Here is a 19,115-nt window from a genome sequence, read left to right on the forward strand (position 1 = left end):
TCCTAACTTTATTTCATTTGAAAAGCGCTGTATAAATAAAGTTTTTTATTAGTAGTAGTATTAGTGATTAACTGGTTGTCTATATCTTATCTATATCTTCTCAAGGTTTTGTGGTGCCACTCTGACTGCCACAGGAGCAGCTAGTTTGGCTTCTGCTCTGGAGAAGTGTCCAGACATCACTGAAATCAAGTATATTTTCTGTCTTTCATGTACAATGTTAATTTCAGTGCTAAAGTAAATAACACGTTGTCTGATTCAGATCTAAAATTTGAAGCTTTGTTTATGTGTTTTTGTGTCAAAGTCTAAGTGACAACAATCTGAAAGACGAAGGGATCAAACACGTAGCCGACATCTTCACCAAACTACCAAGCCTGGTCTCTGTGATGTAAGTTCATACTCCTGAAGAGACTGCTGTTTTTTATTTACTATGATACACTGCCTCAAGACTTTGCTGCTGTTTAGCCAAAATTTCTGTGCACACGGTTGTTTTGTGTGTGGGTGTGTATGTTTGCAGAGGTTAATGTGTGTGTGTGTGTGTGCAATTTGCAGGGTGAGTCGAAACAGCAGCTCGCTGGAAGCGGTGGACTATCTCATTGGGAAAATGTCTTCATGTTCGAACATCCAACATATTCATGCAGAGTATGTTTACACACGTATTCACAAATACACAGGAATCAGTATCTCACCATACATGTCATCCACACAGGCTCCTCAACATTTCAACACTTCAACACACTTTCAACTTCACACATTTGACTGCAGTTTATTGACTGTATATTGTTCACCTCCTTCTGCTGTTTTGGTACTGTCACCCTGTTTGCAGCCAACATATGTTCTCCTTCACATGCAACTTTAGATTCTTCCAAACTTATTTTAGAGACCTCAAAGCAATTAAGCAAAAGCGAATCAAGTAAAAATCATTACAAGCCTGTTACACAATATAGACTTTTGTGTCTTTTTGCAGTGCGATGAAAGAAGTGACAGTAAGTTTCTCCCAAACCTCGGACGTGAAAAGGTGAGTTTTATGGTTACAGAAAACTAATAAAACCATAAAACAAATACTGAACATACTGAAATCCTGTCTTGTGTATTCCCGTCTTATTATGTCTTCCCCTGTGCAGCAGGTCTGAACCAACAATCAGGTAAGACATTAAACAATACACCGCACCTGTTAACTACTTAACTACTAAGAACTTATGTGTATGGCCAGTCTCCTTGGAGAACTTTGTTCCCGCTTTGAAGTTAAGTTATTATGCTTGTGAGCAAAGTGCATTTACCTTGAATTTTGTTTTAGACCAAGACTTCATCTAATTAACTTTGTTTAGTTTCTGTGCATATTGATTGCAATTTGATTCGAATTACGGTTTTCAACATTGATTTTTATTTTTATTGTTGATATCTGTGTTATTATTTTGTTGTTTTAAGTTTCTATCTTTTGGTCCCCCTTTTTTCTCCAGCTTGTTGAACCAGAAATGGAACAAGCCTGAAATGCAAAAAGTTGCAAATTCATTGGCATGTTGCCCTGCCCTGTCTGTCCTGGAGTAAGTTGCCCTAAGTACACTTATTCAGTTTTAAAAAACCCCCTACCAGGGATCCAGCATACCAAAACAGAAACAGAAAACATTAAAAACAGCCAGTTATCAACTTATGGTTTTATTTTTGATTTGCACTGATTAGTACCACATAATGTGTGTGTATATATATATTCAAATCAAATGTTAATGAAGTTCTGTTTGTGTGTACTGTGTATGTATCATCCCTAGTTTATCTGGAGGCCAGTGGGATGTGGAAATTCTGAAGACACTGACTCAGTTTTTGCCAAAGTTCAATGTCACCAACAAGATCGTGTAAGACTGGATATGTACCAAACTATCCATCACAAAGCACATGATATATCATGATATAAAACTTCCTAGCTGTCCTATCTTCCTCCTTTTCCTCCTTTCACCCAGCCCGGCCATCGGCAGGAGGGTCCCCCATCTGAGCCAGGTTCTGCTCAAGGTTTCTTCCTGTTAAAAGGGAGTTTTCCTTGCCACTGTCGCCTTAAGTGCTTGCTCTGGGGTCAGGCTCTGGGTCTCTGTAAAGCGCTTTGAGACAATTTTGATTGTGGAAGGCTCTATATAAATAAAATTGAATTGAATTGAACATAAAGCTACATGTATTCTGCATAATGTTTTTCACAGTGTTTGACGTACAATATTCAATTTTGCTATACTGCTATTATGTCTAGATATTACAAAAATATGTTTAATACTCTATCAAATTTAGAGTGGTTAAGGATAGGCAAGTATAAAAAAACAGTGTTCAGCACCGATAAATAAATGAACGGCAGCAGTTTGTTGATGTTCACGTGTCTTTTCTCAGTCTCAATGACAGCTGCTCTTCAGTTGAGGGCTTGGTGGTTCTGACTGCTCTGCTGTCTGATTGCCCTGCAGCGGTGGAGCTAAACATCAGGTACAAACACACCTGTAATGTGCGTTGCATGCTATAAATGCACACATGCAAAGTTCACGTGTACAGCGCAAACAAATGCAGAATAACTCCCATCAGGCATGTCCATGGTGCCAGTTTTTTACTACCACTACTGACTCCTGTGGAAAAACAGTCAGTGTGTATTTAAATTAAATTGTTTAAGGTTAAGGTTTAAGGTTCCAGTGTTTCAGTATTTTACAGTATTCCAGCGCTGGAAAATGCCCATACATTGTTCAGTAATAATCTTAGGCCACAGACATTACTTAATTCAGTTCTGAACAGTGGTCTCTTTATGTTTTAGACTACAGTCTAGTCCAGATCCTGTTCAGGTGTCTATCATGTTCTCTGGAGAGAGAGAAAAGTCTGCAGATGAAGCATCTAAAACACTCTGGTATGTATTAAGTTACCTGTTTCAGTTCTGATCTGTTTTATTGGTTTTATCCTTTTTATTTCTCGTGTTCATTAGTTTCAAATTGTTGACATCTTGATATTTGTGCTCTCTTATTATGAGCTTCTTTAGTAGTCACCTGTAAGGCTTTTGAATTGTGATCAGCTGTGCAAAAGCTGCTCTACAAACAAAGTTGATAATGATAATGAATTATTGCCACAGTGTCACTACCACAGTAATAATCAACAGGATGCTGGGGTTGGGTGTAATGCAGAAAGAGATCGTATGAAATTCTAAAATAAAAGGCTGTGACTCTTTATGAACTTTTGTGTTGCGCAGTATTGTTAAGTATTTTGTTGAGATTTGTTCTGGTGTATTTCCTGTTTTATTTTGAAGCTCCGCTCCTTGTGTATCTGTTCGTAGTCTACTTCCTGTCTTTGTCCATTTCCTGCCCTAATGTGAATCACCTGTTGCTAGTAACCCAGTGTATAGAAGTCTCGTTGCTCCCTTGAGTCTATATCTGTTGTTGTCTCCAAGTGTGTTCCTATGGTCCTGTCTCCGTTTCCACCTGTGATCCCTTGCCTCATTGTTGTGGCTCCTGTGTTTGATCCTTGTGTTCCCTCTGGACGTACCTCTGTTGTCTTGTTTTTGAGTTTGCGTTCTCAGTGTTTTACTCTTTTGTGGATGCTTTTTTGTTACCTGGGTTTTGTTTCCGGGCTACAGACTTTATGCCAGTGTCATTTGTTCATAGAGTCAGGGCTATTCTGCCCAAGGATGGGAGCAATAATACATATAATGAGACCGATATTACTCAGCATTGACAGATAGTACTGATTATGATGGTAATCCTGAATCTGTTGCCTCTGTCAGTCTCAGTTGCTGTGGTCTGCTGCACACTGATCTGGTGAGAGTGTGGAAGAGCTTGGGGACCTCCTGTGATCTCACTGTGCTGGAGTAAGATACACGCAAAGACATAGTTGAAGCGCACACACTCAAAAACCATATACACACTGAAACACACTGAAGCACTGACACCTGTGTCTGCAACTCCAAAACCTTCCACATTTACAACTTTGAGTTGTAATTTGGTGACGTAGAAACTCTGTCACTGCATTAATGCGTTCACCCCTCACGCAGAGGCTCTATTTGTATTTACCATGTGTGTCTAAAACATGGCAGGAACAGAGCCGCTACAATTAGCACTGTGGAATTTGTGTATGCCGCACATGTACTGCTGCCAAGTCAGCAAACTGTGACTATGTGACTTTCATCAGTCTCTCAGTAAAGACTTATTATATTGTTTAAACTATTCAGTTTGCTTAAGTATCTCTTCAGGGGCTTCATGAACTGTATAGTGTTGCTACTGTAAAAATTTCCATTGTGTACAAAAGCTTGTCCTGGATGAACCTGCCTTTCACGCACCCTCACATTCTAATATTTGCAGTTATCTTGCTCGTCATGTTTCCTTACACAGTGAACCAGGATCACTGTTGATGTTCAGTATACGGTGAAAAAACAAACTCATGCACCTCTTTTTGGATTAACTGTAATCATGTGTCTCCACGTTCATTTCAGACACAAGTTAAAATTCTGTTATTTATAGTTTTTACACTGTCTTTATATTTTTTGCCTGACTAAAGTGTTTCTTTTGTTGTACTGTTTATTTCTTTTCTTTTCTCATGTCTCTCTTTCTTCTGTCATTTACTCCACATTCTTTATTATCAGTTTGTCCAGAAACTGTTTAGGCAACAAAGGTCTGAGGAAGTTGTTGGATGTCCTGCCGCAACTTAGGAACATCCAGGAAATCAAGTAAGACTCATGCACAAAATGAACTCCACTTAATTAGAAATATATATATATATAAAATAAGTGATCTTGGCGACATCATTTTGTGCCTACAGTTTGTTGCGATAGAGGAGGGACAGACAAAACTGTTGTCGTTAGACAGTTGATGTAAGCTAAGTAAGTTGGCAGAAGCAGGACTATTGTTTTCTCACTGAACAGATTCCAAAGAAAATGTGCCAATGCTATCTATTCCATTTTCCCCGAGGCATTATTCAGTAGAAACAGCTGACGTTGAGCTAAACTATGTCCTTCCTCCTGGCTTATTGGGATTATGTGTGTTTTTCAGTGCCAGTAACAATGGCTTCAGCATGGAAGGAGTGGTGATGCTGGCCGGTGCTTTGTGCTCCTGTAACAGCTTAAGAGAAATTGACATCAGGTACTCTTTGTTTTGCATTTAAGGAGTTTTCTAGTAGAACAGCAACAGAGTGAGCTCCTGCCTCACCTACATGGCAACCTGCCAGTTTGAACTGTAAGAACGGTTGAACAGCTCATTTATCTGCTTAGGAAAAATAAAAAAATACATATTTGCATAGAGATTAACTGATCACAGAGATAATAGTCCTGTTAACTATAAACTGGCTTTGATGTGCAGAACATGTTAATCTGACAGCGTCTTTTCGGTTTTACAGTGATGGAGGGAGAGAGAAGGTGATCCTGAAGTTCTGCTCTGACAAAAGGTAGAAAAGTTGCATTTATGAAAACACATCTGAACGCTGCTGTCTACATTTTGATTTGTCCGTTAACAAGCTAAGTCTGTGCTTGTCTTATTTTTCAGTGATGACAAACAGCAGCTCAAGATGTTCAGGTAGAGTAAGCTGATAAAGAGTTGAGAGGAGCACATTAGACTTGCTGACAAGTTTAGTGTGGAAATTAATTTGAAATATTTTGATAATCAATTAATTGATTTAGTAAAAAAAAAATCTACAAAATGTCTGAGGCCCTCAAATATGGGAAATTGTTGCTCTTCTTGGTCTCATTATTTTAAATTTGACATAACCTTGGATTGTAGGATGCTGTGATGAGTGTTTTTCCATTTTCTTATGTTTTATTGAACAAAAGACTGTGAAAATGAACAGCAGATTAATCAGTAATCAAAATAATTGTTAGTTGTACTCATTTCTTTATTTTGGAATTAATATACAGAAAAGTGAAATAAACTCTTTTATTCTGTAGGATTAACAACAGCAGTCTCCTGCCATCTGATATAACCCTGCTATGTAGGCGACTGGCCCAGTGTCACTCCCATTTGGAGTTGGAGTAAGTTTATCCACCAGGTAGTATTTCATGTTGCTACTTAACAGGTAGACATTACTGTGCTTTTATGTCGTGTCAGTTTGTCTCACAGCTCAATGAAAGACGAGGCCATCGAGAATCTTCTCAAAGTCATACCAAAGATGGTATCGCTGCAGCGGCTCAAGTAAGACATGCACACATACTGTATATGCTTTAATTAGGGTGAGCAAACATTTCTGCAGTTGTTTACAGTTTAATTTAGGTTATCATGTTAAATTTAAATGATCCTTGTTGGGAATATTAATAGATAAACAGATGGAGGATGGAAAAAAAAATTGAGTCCTTAATGAAAAAATCAGACTGACATATGCTGTTAATTATTATTTCACAAAAAGTGACTATAGTTAACTTACAACCATGAAGTTATTAAATCAAACATTTGTTCTCACCAATTATTTGATTACCTTCTTGTGTAATTTTGTGTAACTCTTCCCTCTCTTCCTCCAGTTTCAGCAACAGCACCTTCTCCACAGCAGGGGCACTGATTTTGGTCAGCTGTTTGACGGTCAGTCAGCGAGCCAGATCAGTAGAGCTCAGGTACGAGACTGGTGTGTGTTACATCTGAGGAAATACAATAAATAGGCTCCTGCAATAATTCTGTTTGCTTCTCATTTATTGATATGTGCCATGGATAATGTTTTGGTTGGTGATTTGGTGCTTTGAACTTTTCCTCAGGCCTCAGAGTGAATGCTTCATCCACTTTGACAGAGTGAAAGCAGAAGAAGCCAGCTGCAGGTCTGTGATCATACAACTGTTTTGTGCATTGTCTACTGATACACCCAAAAAAAAAAAAAAAAAAAAAACTGGTTGGCTTGGTTTTCAGGCTGCTCAGTTTGTCACGTTTCCAAGATTTCATTGTACCTTCATTATATCAGATCAAGCTTCTCCTAGTTTCTCTTTCAGTCTGACTGCCAGGGCATGTGGTTCAGCATGTAAATGAATGAGGGCAGTGGTGGCGGAACTTTCCAGCATTTTTTTTCCTTCAACTCTAGATAGATGAGACTATCCACCCTCCCTGCATTTTTGTTTAGATAAATATGTGCTGTCAACTTTGTTTCGCTTTTTTGCTTTTTTTTTTTTTTTTGCTGTCTAAACTGCTAAACTGAAAGAATGTACAACATATTGTCAACCACTGAGTTAAAAAAAAGATTTTTTGACATAAATAGTAGTTTATGATAACTCAAAGAAGAGAGAGGAATTGGCAGTGTCAGGTGTCAATTTGAAGTATCCTAGGATGGTACTGGGTTCCCTAAGATCTGTGTACTCTGCGTGCTGTGTGACAGAAAGAGAGTATTTTATCATTAAAAAGAAAAAGAACGTTGTGAACGCTCCACATCTGTGACTGTCTGTCTCCCTGTCTCACTGACTGTGTGTGCGCAGGTTAACTCATTTTAGCCTCGACAGTGACAACATGGAGAGACTGATTCAGACCCTGCTGCAGGGCCCTCAATTCTCTAACCTGGAGTATGTGCCACACACACACTCTCACATACCTCAGCACACACCCACGTACCCATGCACAAACCATTGCTTTCTTATTGAACTATGGACAATAAGCAAGTCTTTCTTCTGACTGCAGTTTATCAAGTAACCAACTGAAAGATGAAGGAGTGAAGCGTCTCATGGATTCTCTACCAAGGCTTAAAATCACCAGCTTTGTCAAGTAAGATACGAAATATTGAAAATATTAAGATTAAGTTAAGTTCCATATTAATTTGCAGCAGATATAAAGAACTAATGACGGGTTTGTTAAAAATAGAAAAGGGTTTTCAGTTAATCCCTATGACCAACAAACCTTTTTATCCTTTTTAATGTTCTACTCTACAGCCAGGCCTGTGGTATGGAAAAGTACAAAATAAATAATACCAAGTCAAAAATTATTCAGTGCAACAGGCAACAACAGGCCACATACTCTTAAAAAAATGGACTACATGTTTTTTTTAAACTTATATTTCTTTTTGGTTGTTTTTTGTGTGTTCAGCTGGAATATTTTGCACAACTGTTAAATAGTAAAATTTTAATCAGATCTTTTTTCACAGAAGACATTTTGACACTGACTAGAAGAAAAAGCACAAATGTTACTAATAACATTAACAATGGCTCTGTGACAGTGAGGCAGCAGGAACCATACCAGGAAACTGAAGCACCTAAATAGAATTCAGCCATTATTTATTTTATTGTTTACATCTGTGCTTTCGTACTGTGACTAGTGAAAACATCTGCTGGGAAAAAAAGGGCTCCTGTCTTTTTTCATGTTAAATGTTCAAAATAAAATACATAAATGAATCCAGTATTTTTTTCTTACTCACATGATGATAGTAAAGTATAAAAATAGTAAATATAAAATATATAGTATTCATATATAAAAATACTTTTGTGGTCTTCAACATGTCTTTGTCTGCAGTCTGAGCAACAATAGCCTGACCCAGCAGGGGCTGTTGGACGTGGCCAGCGCACTGTGTACCTGTGATGACGTCTCTGGTGTAGAAGTCAGGTGAGTCTGTACACTAGAGAAGAGTGTGTGTGTGTGTGTGTGTGTGTGTGTGTGTGTGTGTGTGTGTGTGTGTGTGTGTGTGTGTGTGTGTGTGTGTGTGTGTGTGTGTGTGTGTGTGTGTGTGTGTGTATGTGTGTGTGTGTGTGAAGACTTCCTCTTCTTTCTTTCTAGCAAAGAAATCAATTAAATGAATGGTGAATTAAATGAATTGAATGAATTAAATGAAAAGTATCTCTCTCCCATTTTGTTTGTCCATGAACTCAACTGTCTGATGTTTGCTGGTAGTCTGGGAGCAGAGAAGAGGTGTCTTATCTGGTTCAGACAATATGGAGGCTGTGAAAAAACTCTGAGGTAAGGCAACAGAAGTTAAATTTCATATGATTGTCTCATTATTGTAGTACTCCTTTGATGAGTGAGCTGTCCCTGACCTTGTGCCCCATCAAACAGAATTCACCACAATGGCCTCTATTTTCGTAAACCCAGCAGCGTGGGTGTGTATGTTCAAGTCTGTGAAATTCAAGGCCACTCAGATTCTCTACTTTCACCCACTTTAAACACAGGGATGTCCCTGTCATGATGCACGGACAGAAACTTGTACAAAGTTTTAAAACATGAATACAATATGCTGAAGAAATGTGTGAGCTTACCAAACAATCCTCATGTGTTTAGTTATTTGTTTGTTCTCTTCCATCTTTTCTGCCTCTCCACCAGTGTCAGAGAGAGTAGTTTGGAACGTGAACATCTGGTCAGAATCGCAGAGATCGTGTTTAACTGTCCCAGTCTGACCAAACTGGAGTAAGTACATCTCTATATTTACACCATTTAACAGCTTCTCTGTAACAGACATATCATATTTTTTTAATAAAATATCTAGATGTAATTTCTATATAAGATACTGCAAATTTTATTATCCGAAAACTTTGGTGATTTTCATTGTTGAAGATTTTATTTGAGTTGTGATCTTGTAGAAATGTCTAAGATGAAAGACCTGGCTCATCATTCTAAGGGTGTCAGGTTGCTCCTGATGCTTAATGGTCATCTGAAAGTTAGTGGTTAATGATTGTTCTGTGGTTGGTCCACAGGTTCAAGAACAATTCATTGCAGTCAGAGTGGATTGAAGACTTTGTGAAAGCGTTGCACATCGGTCAGAGGGGATGCAGTGTCAGGTGAGGAGGAGTACGACAGGTGGAGCCTGTGCTGGGAAGACCAGCTTCGATCACAGCTTATTTAGGAATGTATCCATTTTGCTGAAGCTTGTTATCCTATAACATATGAAGTCAGAAGCTGGTAGTCTTGGTAGAAATGATAACACTAACCAAACATTACACAGGGTGAGTTTTAGCAGTGATAGGTGAAGAATTTTTTTTTTTTTTTTTTAGCTTTGCTTTTGTTGATAATCTAATTTTCTGTCACGGCTGAACATACTTCTGTGTTTCTGCTGAATTCTATAGTTAAAATACTGAACTGTATCACACTCTGTCTTTTCTCATCAGTATTGAAGAGTCTTGGATCAGAGCTGAAAAAGCTATTAGTTTAGTGCGTTGCTGTCTCGAGCTCAGCAGCAACATTCAAACTATCAGGTAAGACATGCAAATACAAGTAAACACACATGCACGAGTCCAATACACCCTTTATACGCTCTTTACAAATATTCAGTATTCAATATTCATTAATAAATCTTTCAAACATTTATTTTGAAGGGTGCACCGCTCAACACTACACCTGTCTCTGATGAAATCCACTGGACTGACTTCAGACAGGTAATATATTTTAAGCTGTAAAATATGAAACCAACATCTGTGCTCCTGTGTAGCTCAGCTGGCGGTTGAATTGTCTCTTTCTGATGTCAAACTTTTTGTCTTTCAGTAACTTCGCCGATCCAGCTCCGTCAGTGGCTACAGAGAAAATAGGGTACATTTTTTTGATCCAAAGTGATCCAAACATTTGTCTACATAGCTAATAACAGCAGGTCCTAAAAGGAGCAGGTGTTAATCTCTCTCCCTCTCCCATACGCTTCAGCCTTTTGAACTGTGAACTACAGGGGAACCACCTTTCACTGATGAGGAGCATAATCCAGAGATGTCCTTTACTGACAGAGCTGGAGTTAGTACTCTCTTTTCTGTTTTTATGTAATATGTTCATGGCTGTATGCAAGGGAAATAGCTTTGTAAATCATGGAAGAAAACTCAATAAAAAATCATTTTTGCTCTCATTATTCACAGTTTTTCCCACAATACCCTGGGTGTAGAGGGAGCCGAGTGTCTCTGTTCGCTTCTGCCCTCGCTGCCAAAACTCACCTCCCTCAGGTTAGAGCTTTTTGTCACGTTCAACACTTTTACTAATGCCTGCTTTAAAGTTTCAGTTTGACAAGTATCTGCTCTTGTCTGTCACAGCATTGTTTCCAAAGAGATGTGTGAAACTGTGGTGGAGACGCTCTCAGAGGCCTTGCTGCAGTCTTTAACTGTTCAGTCCCTTAAGTAAGTAACACATACACAAACACATTTGTGTAGAGAATTTTTGTTCCATTTCTTCTCATTGCCATCATTCAGAGTCTAATTCAGGAGCACTGCTCCTTTCTTACTATGTCTTACTTTAATTGTCAGTGTACATCAGTGTGCACCATGGGTAGTACAGAGGTCCTTAGAACATTCACTATATCAGAATCAGAAAACTTTATTGCCAGGTAGTGGATTCTCAAACCATCTGGCAGGCATACACAGATGCAGCAGCCATGATTAACACTCATATCCAAATGCACAGTAAAAAATCTGTTCTTTCTTTTACCTCTCTTTTTAAATATAAACTTAAAGGATCATTATTTCTAATTTCAAAGAAAAAGACAATACTTTTAAATTGTTCTCCATTCTATTATTAAGTACTTTCTACCTCTCCCCTGGTCACAAGAGTTAAATATTTGTTGGCTGTATTCCTGGGCAACACACTCATTGTTTTCCTTTCTCTTTCTCCCAGTCTGTCAGGTCACATGATTAGTGACACCGCAGCTGAGAATATGACCAGAATGTTTCCCTGTTTACAGTCGCTCAAGTAAGAATTTAACATTCAGTACATATGTTGTGTACAGTATTTTAAATTTTTAGAGTTAGTTCATGTATATAGTTGTGTACAAATCAGCCACCGTGTAAATAAGATGAGGTTCTCATCGTGTACAAAATGAAAACAATGCTCATACAGTAAATGAACATATGGCAGTGTTATCATTTGAATTGTCTTCTCCAGTCTGTCTCATTGTGTATGGTCTGTGGCTGGAGGGCTGCAGCTGGTCAAAGCACTGGGACAGTGCGTTCATCTGGAAGTCCTTTGGTAAGACACATGCACACATATGTGCATGTGAATGATCATGTACAAAAATATCTGGATACAGAACGAGTGGCTTCTTCAATGTCATGAACTGCGTGTGTGTGTGTCTTTGCGTGTGTCTCTCTCTCTCTCTCTCTCTCTCTCTCTCTCTCTCTCTCTCTATCTCTCTCTCTCTCTCTCTGTCCCTCTCTTCCTCTCTCTCTCTCTCTGTGTCTCTGTGGTGTGTGTATTTGTGTTTGTACCTTAAGTCTGGACGGTGTGGACCTGGGTGAAAGCAGCAGAGTGTCTCTGGCAGAGGCACTAAGGAATATCCACTCTATACGCAGTCTCAAGTAAGAAACACAGTCTCATTCATCATTCTCATTAGGATGATAGAGTAAACCATATAAAAGTAATGAGCATAACTTATTACAGTAAAATGTGGCTAATCACCACGCAGTTGTAATTTAATTTATTTCATGTAGTGGCTTAAGCCCGCTGATCTATTTCAAGCAGATGTCTTTACTTTCATTGCTGCAGTCGAGCTGACAGTTTCATTCACACATATCTAGCGCCACTCTAAAAATCTGATCTATTTAATGTCATGCATTCGTTGGCAGTGTCACTGCCAAAGCCGCAGCTTCACTGCTCACATTGCAGCCTCCGTTGCTGCAGCTCGTCATACCTGCTTGTCATCACCTCCACATGAACTGCATCGTGAAGGAATAGGGTCTGATTACCCCCCCACCCCCCAGGGGAAATGTATCATTCCCCGAGCTCTCATAGTGATAAGCTGTAAAGCCTTGCTCGCTGATGATCTGCAGCGTCAGAACAAAATGTCAGCGTTGTTCATACAGCACATAAATACACATCATGCTTGCATGGATATAAATCCTTGTTAAATGAGATGTTGATTTTTTTTAACACCCTGTTGCTTGGTAGGTTGATTTGACCCTTTTCATGTGAATTATGTGTGTGTGCGTGTGTGTGTGTGTGTGTGTGTGTGCGTGTGCGCCAGGCTAAATAATATAGTGACAGAAGCCAGCAGTGTGTTGGATCTCCTAGCTGCTATGGAAGGACTGACACGAATGGAGGAGATAGAGTGAGTTTTTCCACACGTGCAGATAGTCTGCTGAACATAAGCCAATGTGATTAACCTCTTTTAAATCTGTCATGAAACAAAACTTGTCATCAGCGATCTTGGATCTCTTGTGGTTTCAGGTTGGAGTGCTGGCAAATGGCTGATAGTGGAGTAGAGGAGCTGACCAGACTCCTTCCTATCTGGACAGAGCTCAGGAAGATCAGGTTGGCGGGACGGTCTTATGTTTCTCCACGATAATTTTTGTTCCTGATGCCAAACAGAGCCTCGGTCCAGTTGTAGAAACAGTTTCTTAGATCCTGAACAGTCGTTTTTACACTTGAGAGACAAGACATGATACTGGTCCAAAACCTAAAAGTAATGTATTCATAAATAAAAGCAGTCGATTACCCTACTGCTCTCCAAGTTTTAATTGATGAAACATTCCACTGCTTTGGCATTTTGTACCTATAAATCATAGGCTTGCCCTCTGCTTGATCGTACTGGTGATAAGTGAAAGCCACTCAAAACAAACTTGCTGTTTTATTGGACAATTACCACCTGCTTTATGGGGACCAGCTGTTCCCGTTCGCCAGCAGCCAAGAGTTAGACTGACAGTCACAAACGGTGTTGTGGCTCAGTGAGTAATGTTAAATGCTGTAACCATTTATTCATTACACATTTCATTGTTGATATATATAGTATCTGTACTGCAGCTGCAAATTGCTTCATGGCTCCTATTAATGTTCCTGTGTAGAATTTGAATATTGTTGAGTTTGGCTCCACCCAGTGGTGAAAAGAAAAGAACATCAAACTACTAAATTCATACGTAATGTCATGTGTCTGTGCCTGTCCATCCCCTAGTCTTTCAAAGAACGTGATCAGCGACACATCAGGAGACAAGCTGCTGGCGGCCTTGATCAGCTGTAGTCATCTGGAGGAGCTATAGTAAGGACATAATGTGACATTATTATTTATGTGGCTCATTCCTGTAAATGCTCTTTTGGAAAGTAAGTGAAACACTTTATAAGGTGCAGTGTTTTTCTATGTGTTCATTCACATGTGCAGCACTTGTATGCAGGGCTAAAGAAGCTATATAACATTTTTGCTATATTTGAATTTTATTTAAAGAGAACAATTCATATTAAAAAATCTTTTTTTACATATATCATCAGTAAAAAATGACAACATATATTTGTGCTGCTTCCAGTCTGTGCGGGAACCGTCTTGGTGATCTCACTGCTGCCAGGATGGCCCTTGTTCTACCAGCAATGACACACATCACAGTGCTAGAGTAAGTCACTCACACATTGAAATTTCTTATTGACATTTATTATATTGGTCAGAGTTGTCCTAAGGTTTGTGTTCTTTATGCCTGTGTGTGTCTCGTCTAGTATTTCAGAGAACACTGTTGGATATGAAGGATCAGTGAGTCTCTCTAAAGCAATAATGTGCATGAAGAACCTCACTAGGATTCAGTAAGACTCATTAGCTTCTACCGTTGTTTCAGGGATTGACAGCGATGATGGATGACTAGAGTCACTGATTGTTTGCTTCTCCTGTATCGTCTTTCAGACTGACCTCTGTTGGGACTTCAGAGCTGTGTGCTGTAGCTGCAAGTCTGGCCCACTGTCCTCTCATACAGGATGTAGGGTAAGAATGATCATGCAATACTTTGGTTGTACAGTACTCAGTGTGATTCCCAGTGTGTCAGTCAGCTAAAGGCTGAAACACTTCCTGCCTTCCATCTGAATTTGGCGCCCTCGCGCCACTGCGTAGTGACGTCATGTGAAACCCACCTATTGAATAAAATTAGTCTAGCCTGCAGATTCACACATAAAAGTAGTTAGTCATAGTCAAGAAAGTTCCTTCTGATTTAAATGTGACAATTTTCAGAGCCGATCTAAAGGTTAACTGGAAGTGTTTCTTTAGAAATGTTCTTTCTCTTTCTCTCCAGTCTGGGATGGAATAATTGTGGTGATGAAGTGGCGCTGGAGCTGGCCAGAGTTTTGCCTCTCTGTCCACAGCTGACCAGAATAGAGTGAGTTTTTTAAAACACACACAAAAATTTGTAGGTTTAAGACTTGATTTTCTCACTTTAACGCAACGATATTTCATGTTTTTATTGTCTGAGTTTTTGTTTTAGAGCTTAAGTTCATGTGAGTGTTCTTTGTATTTGGGGTTTTTATTGCAATTAACAGTGAGTTGATTTTTACAGTACATCCTCCCTTGAGCTCCTTGCCCCACACACCTAACCTAACACAATATGTGTGTATGTGCTTATTTCTCCTAGTCTGGAGTGCAACAGTGTCAGTGTTTTAGGAGTGGAGGCTCTGGTTAGAGCCTTACAGTCATGTCCTGCGCTTCAGCTCATCAGGTAAATGTTCTGTCATAGTGTCTCTCTCATATCTGTGGGTTTTGTTTATCACCTACACTGTCTGATGATATCACATGGAATAGTTTGACCACGCCATATGCCTGTTATTTTACTTCAGGTCAGCTATATTTGGATTTTTTTTTTAATTCTTCCAAAGTGAATATTACATTTTCCACCACTGCGCTTTTCAGGCTGTGGAGGAACAAAGTATCTTCCAGTGAAGCCCAGAGGCTGAGTCTGAGGGACAGCAGGCTGAATTTCTCATCCACCTAAAGATAGTAGCACTGGTTCTCAGGGGTAGTATTCCACTTCATCAGCATCTGCAGGGGTGAATCGCTGCTTTAGCACAACATTCCTCTTGCCACAAATGGAGTGAAATTTTTAACGCCAAACTTTGTGATTAAAAACCTTTGATCAGCTGTGCATCCAATGAGGCAGGAGCTGGTGTCTCTAACGGTGTGAATGGTGAAGAGACCACTATGTGGTATATGCAGTGTTGTGAGTATATGGAAGAGTTGGCTTTTGGATTTTGTAATCTTAAGACAAAAGTCTCTGTTGTTGAATGTGTGACTATGCACTTAATGGCCTCTAGGGTCTCAGCAGTAAATTGACCTAAGCAGCTGACAGCATGGCCCTGATCCTTCACTCTGGTGGTGACACTGTTTATATTGATAACGTAACACACCCACACTTGGTGTGTATTTCTTTCTGTGTAAACCTCACCATTGCATCCTGCATGGGTAAAAGAATCAACATAAAGTCAGCAAATAAGGCTGAGGCATGTCTTGGCTGCTTTTTAATTAGTTTGGTTAAATAGGCCACTTAAGAAGCAAGATACTAATTTGAGGTTGTATGAGAGATGTTTTCTTATTTTGAGGATGATGCAGCGAGTGTTTTTGTCCAGGACATGTTGGCAACGCACGCTGCTGTGAAACTAGAGGCCGTGGTTTAAAGGATTGCTTGATTTCTAATAAGCTTTCCTGTGAGAGCTTTCCTTAGTATATATAAGCAGACTCTTATGTACTGAGTCACTTTGCACTGTTACTGTGTTTACAATAATTAGAGGCCACATCGGTGAAAACACAATAATACATGAACTCGCAGTAAAAGATCTGACAAATGATCATTTTAGGTTGTGGTCTCTGTCCAATTTGCGTATTTATTTATGCTGATATTATGGAAAGGAACTGTCTTTTTATTGAAAGGTATTTATCAAATTCTAATTTAAACTGAGTTCAAACTTTTACAGAAGTAAATTGTAGACGTTGGACTGTGTATATTTCATGTCTAAAAGCATGTGCCACACACTAGGTAACAATCACAGGTATCACTACTGATACTTATTTAGTTTCTTAGTGCACTGATAATGTAATAATGATGCTCCCAGTTCTGAAACTAGAACACCTTATACCTTATACCTTTCCTGTGCATTGCTGTGTATTCCAGGTCATTCAGTTTCATTATAGTCTCTGTAGAGACACTGGATGACGAGACGTCCTGACGCACCTTATTTGTTAAAACTTGTTTTGCTTTTCATAGAGATTTGAGTTCTAATGTAAGAAATTGCCTGTATGCTTGACATTCTCTCATTTTTTTTTCTGGTTTGCACTGAAATGTTAACTGAGAATTAAAAAAGACCATCTTGAGTTTTCAGTTGATTTCTTTGTCATTTTCTTTCTTTCTGTCATGTCAAGGACAAAAGCCAGTCCACGTTTCACTTAAATGTGTTAACTGTGTAAAAATGCAGCAAGATTTCCAGAAAGAATATTTGGACTGTCTTTTAACAAACTCTTTGTCTGTCCAGCAGCTGTTACGGCAGCTGTGCCTGTTTGTGAGGAATTCAGAGGACTCCCATTCATTTGTGTTCGCCTGGCGCTCTCTTGTGGTTAAAACTGGTAGTGCAAATATGGTGCAGCTGCTTCTGCTGTATTCCTGTGTTGAGGATCCACAGATGCACATAAACAGGACAATACATGCTACCAACAGTAATCCAAGTGTTTCAGAATTCGAACTTAGGCCCTATTTATATTTTAGAGTATAATGTTAACAACAGTTTTAAACACTGAAACACCCAAACCCAAATTCCTAGACCCTTTTCACTGCAGACGTGTTGACATGGCACAGCATTAAAAAAATCCCAGGTGTAAAAAATAGAATTCATAACGGTTACATTTTATTTAGCTGCTTCTGTGTCAGTGTTGTGACATTGTGCATACTGGCTCACTGTCACACTGTCATGTCTTACTGGGACACTAGAATAGAACAGAACCATCACGACTGTTATTAGTAACACCTGTGCTTTTCCTGCTATGACAAGTCAAAATGCCTGCAGTGAAAAACCATTGTCCACATTGTCCATCATTGTCCATCATTGTCCACAAGGAAAACCAGTGGTTGTTGTGCATTATGAAGATAAAAGTTTAAGTATAGATAAATAAAATTACATATACCATAAGATAAATTACCCCATTACATATAAAAGATCTGCATCCAAATGTTTACTTGAGTAAAAATATTTGATATTGATCAGCAAAGTTTACTATTATTGGATTAACATTAGTGATCCATTCACACATGAGCAGCACAGTAATGTTGTAGCTGGCTCTGATATATATCATGTCATTGTTTCATTTACTGTTTAACAATGCTTATAAAAGTAGCTGTTTAATAATTGTACAAATACAATACACACACACACATCCCCAACTTGGGTCCTTAAGTTGCTTGTTGTTGAAGACACTTCAGTGTCAGTGTCTTCACTGTATTAACCACAAGAGGGCGCCATTAGAACAATACGTTTTCCACAATATAACTTAACACACCATATTAGTACAGATTCAAAGGGCTGTTTCTATTTTGAACATACTAATCAACAGGGCACCATGAACTACTTCTGTCACACAAATATATAATTATAAAGTCTACCAGCATTACAAAAACGATGCATTGTCGTTTCTCAAAACAGAAATAAATAAGTCAAACATTTCGGACGGAAGCACTTCGCCTCTGCTTCGTCAGTGACGCTTTTATTTTGTAAGTGAGGTCGCCGTACTTCCGGTCTGAAGCTAGTCCCGTTAGCTTGATTGAGCTCGGTCAGTCAGTGGCGCTGGGTAGCGCTTAGTCCGGACTACGAGCATGATTTACGGCCACACTCTGTTGCGCCTTCCAGGATACTCGGGATAAAAAATGGCAACGGCAACTTCAGCTTTCAGTCTTTTTTAGAAAAAGTGGCGTTGGGGGCTTGTTTTTCTTTTTCTTTTTATAATTTAACTCCTTGCTGTGAGCGGTAATTAAAAGAAACGAAGAAGAAGAACGAAGAAGTTGGACCGTCCTTTTCGGAGGTGAGTGAGACACCTCAGTTTTCAAATTTGGTTCGTCTTTGATGTTGATTTTTTTTTTAGAGATTTAACAGCTGGTTGCCGTGTGCTGTTGGAGTTGGAGGGACACTGAGAGACTGCGGAGGCGCGCTCCGTTGTCAAAATGACACCACAGCTTAAAACGTGTCAGTCCGCTGGTTGGAGAGGTTACATGAGGAAGGATGTGGGGAGGATGGCACAGCTTGAACACCTTGCTCTCAGGGTGATTGTCGTGTGTGTTTGTGTTTGTGTGTGAGAGAGAGAGTTGCTGTTTTACCGTCTTGACCTGTTTCATGTTCAATTTAAGTTGACAAATCTCTAAATGATTGCTGTTTACGGTCTGCGCTTCGCGCCTGTTAGCTACTTTGGCACGAATGAGGCAGACAGGACATGTAATTAGACTTAATGACTGTGTACACAGTTCGCTCCGCTGCTAACACGTATGAAGCAGCTTCCATGCTGTTTTTTCCCCTCGTCAGTCAGTCAGTCACACTTAACCTGCCCCCTCTGTCAGG

General features: G+C 39.3%; 2 protein-coding genes across 3 annotated transcripts in view; both read left to right on the top strand.

Moving 5' to 3' along the window:
- The window catches only part of nlrc5 (NLR family, CARD domain containing 5), a 29,576-nt gene extending 12,679 nt beyond the window's left edge, over positions 1 to 16,897 (top strand). The window contains exons 14-55 of one of the 2 annotated variants that reach the window (XM_041037462.1): positions 106 to 189; positions 302 to 385; positions 550 to 639; positions 965 to 1,015; positions 1,122 to 1,142; positions 1,458 to 1,541; positions 1,764 to 1,847; positions 2,365 to 2,454; positions 2,774 to 2,863; positions 3,731 to 3,814; positions 4,586 to 4,669; positions 4,992 to 5,081; positions 5,335 to 5,382; positions 5,481 to 5,510; positions 5,879 to 5,962; positions 6,039 to 6,122; positions 6,446 to 6,535; positions 6,674 to 6,733; positions 7,379 to 7,462; positions 7,578 to 7,661; positions 8,403 to 8,492; positions 8,778 to 8,843; positions 9,204 to 9,287; positions 9,575 to 9,658; positions 9,986 to 10,072; positions 10,193 to 10,252; positions 10,359 to 10,403; positions 10,512 to 10,595; positions 10,715 to 10,798; positions 10,886 to 10,969; positions 11,463 to 11,537; positions 11,730 to 11,813; positions 12,059 to 12,142; positions 12,808 to 12,891; positions 13,011 to 13,094; positions 13,732 to 13,815; positions 14,078 to 14,161; positions 14,262 to 14,345; positions 14,443 to 14,520; positions 14,825 to 14,908; positions 15,161 to 15,244; positions 15,436 to 16,897. In XM_041037462.1, the coding sequence (XP_040893396.1) occupies positions 106 to 189; positions 302 to 385; positions 550 to 639; positions 965 to 1,015; positions 1,122 to 1,142; positions 1,458 to 1,541; positions 1,764 to 1,847; positions 2,365 to 2,454; positions 2,774 to 2,863; positions 3,731 to 3,814; positions 4,586 to 4,669; positions 4,992 to 5,081; positions 5,335 to 5,382; positions 5,481 to 5,510; positions 5,879 to 5,962; positions 6,039 to 6,122; positions 6,446 to 6,535; positions 6,674 to 6,733; positions 7,379 to 7,462; positions 7,578 to 7,661; positions 8,403 to 8,492; positions 8,778 to 8,843; positions 9,204 to 9,287; positions 9,575 to 9,658; positions 9,986 to 10,072; positions 10,193 to 10,252; positions 10,359 to 10,403; positions 10,512 to 10,595; positions 10,715 to 10,798; positions 10,886 to 10,969; positions 11,463 to 11,537; positions 11,730 to 11,813; positions 12,059 to 12,142; positions 12,808 to 12,891; positions 13,011 to 13,094; positions 13,732 to 13,815; positions 14,078 to 14,161; positions 14,262 to 14,345; positions 14,443 to 14,520; positions 14,825 to 14,908; positions 15,161 to 15,244; positions 15,436 to 15,517 (3,259 nt within the window). In that variant the 3' untranslated portion in view covers positions 15,518 to 16,897. The remainder of the gene's footprint in view (positions 1 to 105; positions 190 to 301; positions 386 to 549; positions 640 to 964; positions 1,016 to 1,121; positions 1,143 to 1,457; positions 1,542 to 1,763; positions 1,848 to 2,364; positions 2,455 to 2,773; positions 2,864 to 3,730; positions 3,815 to 4,585; positions 4,670 to 4,991; positions 5,082 to 5,334; positions 5,383 to 5,480; positions 5,511 to 5,878; positions 5,963 to 6,038; positions 6,123 to 6,445; positions 6,536 to 6,673; positions 6,734 to 7,378; positions 7,463 to 7,577; positions 7,662 to 8,402; positions 8,493 to 8,777; positions 8,844 to 9,203; positions 9,288 to 9,574; positions 9,659 to 9,985; positions 10,073 to 10,192; positions 10,253 to 10,358; positions 10,404 to 10,511; positions 10,596 to 10,714; positions 10,799 to 10,885; positions 10,970 to 11,462; positions 11,538 to 11,729; positions 11,814 to 12,058; positions 12,143 to 12,807; positions 12,892 to 13,010; positions 13,095 to 13,731; positions 13,816 to 14,077; positions 14,162 to 14,261; positions 14,346 to 14,442; positions 14,521 to 14,824; positions 14,909 to 15,160; positions 15,245 to 15,435) is intronic. The other variant, XM_041037463.1, reaches the window with a different exon arrangement.
- A 1,466-nt stretch (positions 16,898 to 18,363) lies between these two features.
- The window catches only part of cpne2 (copine II), a 38,538-nt gene continuing 37,786 nt past the window's right edge, over positions 18,364 to 19,115 (top strand). Inside the window, exon 1 of the mRNA XM_041037464.1 lies at positions 18,364 to 18,585. The gene's annotated coding sequence lies outside the window, so the exon portion shown is untranslated. The remainder of the gene's footprint in view (positions 18,586 to 19,115) is intronic.

This window comes from Toxotes jaculatrix, chromosome 5, assembly GCF_017976425.1.
Source record: "Toxotes jaculatrix isolate fToxJac2 chromosome 5, fToxJac2.pri, whole genome shotgun sequence".
Classification (NCBI taxonomy): Eukaryota; Metazoa; Chordata; class Actinopteri; family Toxotidae; genus Toxotes; species Toxotes jaculatrix.